The sequence below is a fragment of the Gossypium hirsutum genome, chromosome A01 (assembly GCF_007990345.1).
Source record: "Gossypium hirsutum isolate 1008001.06 chromosome A01, Gossypium_hirsutum_v2.1, whole genome shotgun sequence".
In the NCBI taxonomy this organism is placed as follows: Eukaryota; Viridiplantae; Streptophyta; class Magnoliopsida; order Malvales; family Malvaceae; genus Gossypium; species Gossypium hirsutum.
This window is the reverse complement of record NC_053424.1, coordinates 109,134,364-109,144,833: the sequence shown is the minus strand read 5'-3', so window position 1 is coordinate 109,144,833 and position 10,470 is coordinate 109,134,364. Positions and strand designations below refer to the sequence as shown.

The 10,470-nt window shown below is 30.1% G+C and overlaps 1 protein-coding gene across 27 annotated transcripts; it reads right to left on the bottom strand.

Annotated features, from left to right (window-relative positions):
• Positions 1–2,905: 2,905 nt before the first annotated feature.
• On the bottom strand, positions 2,906–10,300 carry LOC107925413 (ubiquinone biosynthesis O-methyltransferase, mitochondrial). Of its 27 annotated transcripts, XM_016856074.2 has the most exons (8): positions 10,065–10,300; positions 6,947–8,240; positions 6,102–6,179; positions 5,133–5,218; positions 4,242–4,291; positions 3,832–3,981; positions 3,231–3,311; positions 2,906–3,135 (listed from the first exon to the last, which is right to left on the bottom strand). In XM_016856074.2, exons 3-8 carry the CDS (start codon positions 6,104–6,106, stop codon positions 3,031–3,033), a joined length of 477 nt encoding a protein of 158 aa, XP_016711563.1. In that variant the 5' UTR covers positions 6,107–6,179; positions 6,947–8,240; positions 10,065–10,300; the 3' UTR covers positions 2,906–3,030. The 27 variants fall into 27 exon arrangements, 2 of the variants coding, with proteins under 2 accessions (XP_016711563.1, XP_016711562.1); XR_005926892.1 differs by having other exon boundaries at positions 2,906–3,311; positions 3,832–3,962; positions 5,691–6,179; XR_005926894.1 differs by having other exon boundaries at positions 2,906–3,311; positions 3,832–3,962; positions 4,242–4,324; positions 5,133–5,180; positions 5,691–6,179.
• Positions 10,301–10,470: the final 170 nt, after the last annotated feature.

Genomic DNA, 10,470 nt, shown 5'->3' with positions numbered 1-10,470 from the left:
ATTCTAATTAGGATGTGTCACAATTATAATCTATATTTGTTGTCTACTTTCTTTGTTCAATGAAGAAAATAAAATTTAATATTTAAACCAATGAGAAGATTTTTTTTTATCATGTAATTGAGACTAAAATATAATTATAATTATAATTTAATAAATTAGTTTATTTTTTAAAATAATTGATAAAATTTTTCTCCCTTTCACGTAATTCATAATTTTTTATTAATATATGCTCCGAAAAAATTGTAATGATAAGTTCAATTGTTGGGCCAATCTGATAAATTGGGGCCATATGTTTGAAAAATCACAACACCAAATAAAAGCTGAAAACCAGAAAATTATTTAACATAAATTGAATTAAAATTTAATTTATTGCTAAAACACAGTAATTAGGATTTGATTGAATCTATCCTATTTTTTATATCAAACAGTGTATTTCAAATTCTTGAAAAATATAGGCTATTTCAAGTTTTTTTATCACGTTAACTTAATTTAAATAATAATTCATATTTTTATAATTTAATTTATTAAATGTAAAGTAAAATGTTAGGTTTTTTTTACTCTACTAATATTAAATAAATAATTAGTTACTGAAATAGGCAAATGCAATAGTACCTTTCAGTGTCACCTAGCACACCGGCGGCACCATCCCACTTTCCCACCAATCATTCAGCCATCATTAGTTTTTTTTTTTTAATGTTTTGCCACTATGACAGGTGGCATCGCTAATATTTTTAACCATCTTACCAAAAGAATCAAATTGTTTTTTTTCCAACTAAAAATTTATTAAAAATATTATCAGTGCTGAATGATTGGGGAAAGTGGAGTGGTGTCATTGGTGTGTTAGGCGGCACCAATGAATACTATTGCATTTGTCTATTTCGATAAATAATTTTTTACCTATTCTATTTCAATAATTAATTAATTAATTTATATTATTAGGGTAAAAAAGTCAAAATGTTAGCTCAATTGAGTTTTATATTGAATAGAATTCTATGAATAATATATAAAAAAATATTAAAAAGAGAATTTATCATTGTTAATGACAGGTAATTAATCTTTTTTACTTTATACATTTGATTTTTTTAATTTTAATTTATATAATTTTTTAGTTTTAGTTATACAATATTCATTTTATAATTCTTTAAATTTAGAATTTTTCATATGTTATCTTGTGGGAAGATTTCCTTGAGAATTATTTTGATGAAAACTCTATTGTTTACATTGTCTCGAGAGCTTTACTTTACAACTGTATATTTCTTTTTTGTATATTTTTATTGTAAGAATTGTATTAGTGTTTGAATTACAAATAGATATATATTAATTATGTTAATTAATTTTTATTTTGAATAATGTTACTTTACATTAATTACATGAAGTAAAATTGAATTGTACATTGAATATATTAAAAATGCTTTAATTATGATTTTATTTTTATTATTATAATATTTAAATGTTAAATAAATTATTATATTTTATTATATTTAACAATTTGAATAAAATTAATTTTACAATAATTGCATTAATTAACAGTACAATATTTAAAAAATTAATTAAGAATTAGATCACATCCAACACATATGACAATAATAATTAGTGTTAAAGTGAAATTGAATCAAAACTAAATGAAAGCTAATTTTTCTAAATTTTGAATTTTTAGAAATTTATTTTTGATTCATATACTAATGAATTAATTTTAATTATTTTGATAACATATTCAATTGTTTTTAAATGTTAAAGGGTTAAAAAAGTTTTTAGCAAGAAAAAAAATTTAATTAATTAAGCTCGTATAAAAAATATATCCAAATGAGTTTTTTGTAATGAAAAAAAATAACTAGGCACTTTCAATAATAGTAATTGTCATTGACGTGGATGTTAACATGATCAACAAAAGCAATGAAAAACTTATACATGGCATGCCGCGTGGATGTACAATGGTGTGGCATATATTTTAAAAAATAAAGAATATTTAATTTTTTTTAAAATGTAGGTTAAGAATGAATTTAGACAAATATACATTCATGACCCTCATTTATTTAAATTCATTTTGGAAGTTGTTATTAAAAAATATAAAATTTATTAAAAATTCCAAGAAAATTATAAAAAAATTAAAAATGATTAAAAAGCATAAAATTAAATACAAAGAATTATTTACTAATTATTAAAAAGTTATAAGAATTATAAAAAAATTATAAAATATAAAATTCAAATAACTAGATAGAGACCTCTCCATGAGTCTGGCCATCAGACCCGCACAAAAAGTGAAAAAATTAGGTAAAATTATAAGCCCAAAAAATAGACTTACACAAAAAATAAGATTCATTTAAAAAATAGACCAAGCCTCAAGTAAGGATTTTTTGACTAGAACCCAATCCTAGCCAAATTTGCAATAAAACAAAAAACTATTAACCTTTTTATGTTTTGTAAGGATTTTTTGACTAGAGCCCAATCCTAGCCAAATTTGCAAAAAAACATAAAACTATTAACCTTTTTATGTTTTCTTACAATTTTTTGCTGTTTCCTGTCTTTTTTTTTTGTTTTTTCACAATTTTACTATCATTTCACTTTTATATTGTTACTATTTTATTATTATTAATTTAGATATTACTTAACTTTTATTTTATTGTTAATTTTATTACTATTTTAAAAACATTTACTTGTTAAGTTGCACGTTATTTAAGTATACATAATTTTTAATTTATTTATAAGTTGTTGGAAAATATTTATTTTAAAATTTTTAGAATTTTTGATGCATTATATATTTTATAAATATATATATTTATATAAAGGATTTTAATATGAGAGAATTAAGCCAATTTCAAATTTTAACATTTTTATCCTGTCTAGACTTAGCAATATTTTAAGCCTATTTTTTGAGATGGTCCTAACAAATTGGCCAAAATTTTAATTTGGGCCCAACCAAACCCATAGGTATATTCATTGAAATGTTTCAAGAAAACTTATTTCAAGAAATCGAATTTGCAGCGCTACGTTGTTCCACAGTCTGGCACACCTTAACAACCCTATTCTTCATTACTTTTCTTTAGTACCATAAGCAATAAAATTTACACTAATATCATCCAATAGTGACCAACTCCCTGTTAAAGGGTTGTACACAAATCCCGCCATCTCTTTCACCTATTCACCCAACAATTCAGCAGCGCAGAGGTTAGTCATAACGCACAGTGGTTAGTTCAGTTTCAGATATCAACGGGATTGCTTGGTTTGCTTACATCAACCCCTGCACATTTTAAAATCTTGGTGAGTTCTTCTGGGGTCAGGAAACTCGACCATTGATGAGTACCTTTAGGTAGCTGCATAAAATCAACAGACGATATGAGTTACAAAGCATATCTTAGAACCAACAGTTTTTTAAAAATATAAAAAAAGGTATGGTTTCCATTATTTTTGGAGATAATAGCTTTGTCTTTGCTAGTTTCAGGGACAATAGCTACACATGTATTCATATGTCAATTTCTCCTTACAATGCTAATCTGTTTCAATACAAGGTCCCCTAATGATTTGCAGGACACTGAATCCAAGTTCTGAACAACACTATTTCATTGGAATTTTATATTTGTAATATTGTGTGGATAAAACTTCAAACCCATGTTCAACATTTTAGCCTATGAATTAAAAAATGTAGATATGAAAAAGCATCGAAATAAGATCCCAATTAGATCAAATTTCAAACAAGATGTGAATACGAAAAGAAATCCTAAAAGTAAGGGTTAAATCTCTACAAGGCATTTGTATAGAACAGATACATAATTACATATCGAAATAGAAAAAGAAAAAAAAAAGTGTTGTACTTAAAAGATGACAGAATCATACCCATTGTAGCAGGTACTCTGCTGCAACAATGGCAGTTGCATATGATCTCATAGAGCGATTAATTGTTGAAACAACAGTAGCTCCTTCATGAGCAGTTAATGCCGAGAGAGACTTGCAGAATTCAGCAGCATCTGCTACGTGCTCAATCACCTTAAGTAAAAGTTAATAATTTACCCAAAAAAAAAAAAAAACAACACAACTTTACAACGAAAAGTATATAAAGAATTAGCGAATGACCAAGGTCTGTGAAACGCTAGATAAATTGAAATCTTGAACAGACCATAAAAATGCTCGTAGCAGTAATGAGTGCATCATTATTACACCAAAATAAAAAATGTAGCAGTCTTTAAACAATCAATAGAGACAAATGGAGGGAGTGAGAGAGACGTAGTTGTCCAGAGAGTGCATACCTCTAAAGCAATCAATGTATCAAACTTTCTCTGCTCTTCAACCAGCTTTTCTGTTCATGAAAGTGTATCCACGTAAGCTATCACTAAAAATAAACAACAAAAAAACTCAGGAAAGGACAGAAAACTCAAAGAGTTCCGTATGATTGTTTAACCAATCCAAATTGTCTATGTTGTGACAGTTCTCAAAGTTCACCAATCAATTATAGTGGCAAGCATCTATAGATACGAAAGAACAAATATCCATCACAGACATCAAGAACAAAAATGGTTATGATTTCAATTGTCTTCAATATCTTTCAGATGACAACAGGGGAAAAATGAAGTTACCAAAGACTACAGCAATAGCTGTATTTATAGGTTTCACACAAAAAATATGTAGTAAGAGGGGAAGAGAGCGCTAAAGAGATCACATTGATGGAATACTGATCCCAAGAAATCTAATGTTCACCACCAACCAAAGAAATTTATTACAGTTCTGGTAAATTTGAGTAAAAAAACCCAGCTACAGAAAACTCAGCTAGCATTTATCCTTTTTTCAATTGTAAATTTTCCAGGTTATTTGCTCTGACAGTTCACCCACCAAAATCAAGTTCCTAGTAGAGGGCTACTTTGAGAGAATTTTACATATGGCAGTTCTATCATGATGATTTTATTTGCATGAGAACTACTAAATTTGGCTGCATGTTCTCATTCACATTTCAACCCGATTCAGTGTCAGAGACACAGCCAACAAGTACTTTGTCCTGATGTCCTCCACATCCACATTCCACTCATCCAGAAACATCACCATCTCAAAAGGTTTAGAAGTTTGAAAAAGAACAGAAAGCAACGCTCATTTAACTAATTATAGATCTAGATTAGCAGAGAGATTAACCTACAGAAGAAATGTACCTGCTGTTGTACAACAGTATTCAATAGTTGAAGTTGTTGATCCAAATTCTGTAGAGGAAGGTATATCATAAAATCCAAGTTCAAGTCTAGAACACAATAACATGAATGAGTTACAGGCACTCAGGACTGTAAACTTTTAGACTTGTAATTTGGTGCAATAGTATTCAGATACAAACGATTCATCTTAAAAAATTTGTAGCAGGAAGCAAATATATATAAATGATAGCATATGCCAAATTATTGCTGGAAGGAAAACTCAAGTCACACTCTGCTTGCTTAAGAAGTAACATTTCGAAGAGGGAGCCTTTCAAATGATGGGTCCAGATATTTATTTCAAAAGAAAATAAATGAATGATAGGAATGAATGGATGAAAGACACAGATGGACAAGGTAGGAAACCATTAATGTGTTTAGGATGATTTTATAAATTGAAAATAACTTGGAAACTGTTTCAGATATTGTGGAAAAGCTAGAATGATTTGATTATTGAGTATAAACCTGTTGCTTAAAACTTGAAGACTTCTTTACATGAAAAATACTCAACATATATCCACTCACCTACCTAACCAGCTAGTTCTGCCACGGTAGAACCAGGTAAGAGCTTTCCATTTCAAGAAGTTTTCATATAATGTAAGTCATGCCTGATTAAATAGCAGAATCTTGTTTGACCTTATTCTTTCAAAGACAAGTAGAAAGCCTTGAGACAACACAATATCTTCAAAACCATAGACCTAAAATAGAGTTATCATTAAATAAGCAAATAATAATCTTTTCTTTCAACCCCATGTGCAGTTATAACTAAAATCAACCTAAGATTTAGACATGCTCAGGCTAACATTAATGGAACAAATAATGCTGCAAAAACTGGAATATTTCTAGTAATAAGAAAATTATGAAAGACTACACTTGCATGTACAAAAAATAACACTACCAACATATCATGAAATGGTTGAAAAGAAAATAACATACAGCATGAAGACGGGCAATCTTGATGTTTTTCTCTACTGCATCAATTCCAGTGACAGTTGCTCCCATTCGAGCCAGCGGCTGAGAGGATAAAGGAACATTATAGATACCAACAAAATAGAAGATCTAACTTTAGCAGTTTGTATCAATGTCTACTAGGAGAAAAAAGCAAAAAGGGAAAAGGGAAAAAGGAAAGAAAGAAAAAACAAACAAAATTGGAATGAAGCATCATAGCATCCATTAATAAATATATGAAATTTAAAAAGGTTATTTTCCTATTCAGATGCTTGATGTTTCGTAAGTAGATGTAACTATCTTAAATTCTGCACAAACTCCTCAAAAGAATGATAAATTTAAAAGGAAAATGAAAAAAAAAAAAAGCATTTAGATCAATCTTTCTTCAACCTTAACATAGTCAAATCAAATATAATAGCTACAAACAGAATAGTCTTTTCTGATAACACCTGAAAATATATAGTCGGTTTCCAAGTCATCACCTCTTTGGGGTTAATATCCAAATAACAAACTTCACTAAGAGTAAAAAAAATATGCTCTTGATCTTTTATTGCATGGAATTAACAACCATGGACTTCATTTGACTATAATGAGAATCTTGACATTTCAAAATATTACACATCTGTTGGATGATTTATATATCCATAGAAAAAGCGTTTTTAAACTTAGTTGAGTTGGAAGACAAATACTATAGAGATGCTGTTTTCATAGTTTTTGTAATTGGATTATATTCAGCCATTTTTAAATTTAATAGGAATAATTACATTTGAAAAAAAAAAAAACTTGTCTTAGTTCCAAGTAGTAAAAGATCACTAGCTTATTTGGGTACTAACCTTCTATTTTTCCCAAGTGTTGTGCTTCTCTTATTTGAATGGCATAGGTACGCGCAGGTGCTCTAGCCTCTGACCGATCAGCAATATCTTTCATACCCGAACGAGTAGTCCCAGTAGCACTATTTTAGCCCGAACGTCTACTTCTCTGAGAAGTAGGAAATTGCTTTTTTTTCTGCTCTTCCTTTACTTTTTACAATTGAGGACAATTTCGGATAAAATGATCAGTTGCTCCGCACTTATAACAAGCCCCTACTTTACTTCTACACTCGCCAAGGTGGTATTTCTCACAATATCTGCATTTAGGCTTAGGAGTATTTTGCACACTACCCACACTAACAGTGGGTCTAGTAGATACCCCGTAATCAGGTTGAATCATCTTGTTTTTATTTGATTGTTCAGACATTGAGGTAGCTCGACTGAAATCATCTTTAGACTTTTTAGCCGGCGATGCCGAAAATGTTTTAGAAGAACCTCTTTTATAAGATTCTCGATTCTGTCTATCCCTTTGCATTTTTCGATTATACAACTCTTCCATTTTCTGTGCACGATCTAACAAAACAACAAATTCTCGAATTTCATTGCCTCCAATCATTATTTGGATTTCATCATTCAACCCTTCTTTAAATCGAAAGCACATTTCTTCTTCGGTTGGCACAATTTCTCGAGCATATTTACTGAGGCATAGAAATTCACTTCCATACTCGGCTACTGATCTATTTTCTTGGCGCAACTCAAGAAATTCTCTCTTCTTCTTATCTAAATATCTTTTACCAATATATTTCTTCTTAAATTCAGTTTGGAAAAATTCCCAGGAAATTTTCTCCTTTGGCACTACAGCCACTATTGTCGACCACCAGTTATATGCTTCCTCTTTCAGTAAAAAAACAGCACATCTAAGATAATCATTAGGGGAACAAGCCATTTCTTCAAAGACTTTTATTGTATTTTGAAGCCAATACTCGGCTTTAACTGAATCATCTTCTAACCTACCTCGAAATTCTTCAGCCCCATACTTCCGAAGTTTCCCAATCGGAGTACGTTTACTAGATTCATTCACTGGTGGAGGTGCAACCGGAGGCACTATAGGCGGTACAATAGGGGATGGAGGTTGTTGAGCCAGATTCCTTTCTTGCATAAATTTACTGAACCACTGGTTCATATACTCAAAGAACATATTTTTAAGTTCTTGTTTCAGAGCCGGAGGGATTGGGACATTACTACTCGTCCCATATTCAGAAGCCGGTGCTCTACTATTGACCTCATCATGGTTAGCACGTTCAGATCCGTCTGACATCTTTACAATATATAAAAAAACAAAGGTTAGATAAGATCATACACATCATAGATTTATATGGAATGTATTTCTAGACATTTCACACGCTATATTGAGTTCGAGAATCGACAAAACCGTAGCTCTGATACCACTAAATGTAACACCACTAACCCTTATCTGTCACCGAAACAAGGTTACGAAACATTACCGGACTTTTCAAATCAAATACAAACATTTCATATCAATTAACATACATATCAGAAACTAATTATAGTCACTCATATTGTCCCTTATATGAGCCATCGAGACTCAAAATACGCACTTAAAATGAATCGGAACTAAACCAGGAATTTAGAGAATTTTTTACAAAACTTCAAAATTTTTCCTAGGTGCAGGGGGCACACACCTGTGTGGTCAAGCTATGTGCCCCACTTCGAATGTCCACACAGCCTAAAACACGAGTGTGTCTCTTGACCATGTGAGCCACACGGCCTGGCCAAACGGGCGAGTTTTCCCTACACCTAGGAAAAATTTTAAAATTTTGTGAAAACTTTTTTGAGTTACCGGTTTAGTTCCGATTCATTTTAAGTGCGTAATTTGAGCCTCGAGGGCTTATATATGAGACAATATGAATGACTATGATTAGTTTCTAATATGTATGTTAATTGATATAAAATATTCGTATTTGATATGAAAAGTCTGATAATACTTCATAACCCTATTCCGGTGACGGATAAGGGTTAGCAGTGTTACATTTTTGAATTTGTTAAATTTGGGAGCAACATTGTTTTGAGGTTCAAAAACAAAAATAGGGTGTTGAGAACGTAAAACAGAGAAGAACTGAGCATTGGAAAGGTTTATTGGAAGGGAATAGAACCACCTGACGTTGGGCTAGGAACATTGAAGGAGCCATTATAGAAATAGGTATCTGTTGGAGCCAGGAAGAGAGGCTTAGGGTCTAGGGTATAAGTTAGACATTTAACTTCAATTAGTAGGCTAGCCAACCAGGATCAAGCCCATGAATTTTTTTTTATATATATTTCCAAATAAGAATATTGAAAAAAATAAAAACAAAAAGTCCAAATCTTTTATGCTACTTTACAAAATAATAAATAAAAGGCCTAATTGCAAATTTTGCTCTTAACATTTGACTGTTATGTAAATTAGTACTGATTCTTTTTTTTCCCTATTGCCACCTTAATCTTTTAATCTTTATCAAATAAATCAGAATTAGATGTGGCAGTTAGTTGACTAATGGTCAACTATATTTGCTGATGTACATGTACTTAATTGTAGACTGGACTATTTTATCATATATATCACATCAAAAAATTATTTAGAAATTATAATTTTTTTTAAAAATTTTCAAAAAATGTGAAAATTTCTGTAAATTAAAAAAACTATATAAAATTTTAGAAATTCCTATATTTTATAAACATACTTTCAGATTAAAAAATATTTTATAAAAACCAAAAATCAGGGAAAATCCAAATATTAAAGAAAACTCATTGAAATGTTTGAAGAAAACTGAAATGGATTAGGGTTGCAGGGGAAAGAATAAAACTGAACAGTGACATATTGCAATAATCAATGCAATTAATGTCATTACTTTGCTCTCTTACGTCTTCTTCAACATTATTTTTATTTCTGAATTTTGTTTTGACGCCTAACTTCATTTTTCTCACCAAATTCTACAATCACATTTTATGTCCTTTTCATTCCATCCTTCAAGTCATTGCTTATTCCTCTTCTTGAGAAAATTTATAAATGAAATTAGCAAAATAATTGATTGGTAAATGGTTACAAGAACGGACATAAATCGTCAAATGAGGAAAAAAAACTAACCAGTTAAACGAGAAATTGGAGGCCGGTGGTCGGTAATCGACGGTAAACAGTTGACGGTGCTTGACCGGTACTAGACAGTGGTTAGGACAACTTGAGAGTCGAGGGCTGGGGGAATTGGGGGAAATTTTAGGTTTTGACGTTTTGGGAAATTTGAAACGGGACTTGGAAGTCGATGGCTGTAAGCTTCAATTGGGGGAAAATTTTTTCTTTTAATAAAATTGGGCATCGAAGAATTTTCTTTAAAATTTGTTGTGGTTTTATATTGGGCTTATACTTATATGTCCAACTTTAAAGAGAATTAATAAAATTTTTATTTTCATTAAAAATTGGATAAATTATAATAATATTTAATAGTATTTAAATTTTCATATTAAAAATTAATCATAAATTAAATTTTAAATTTCAA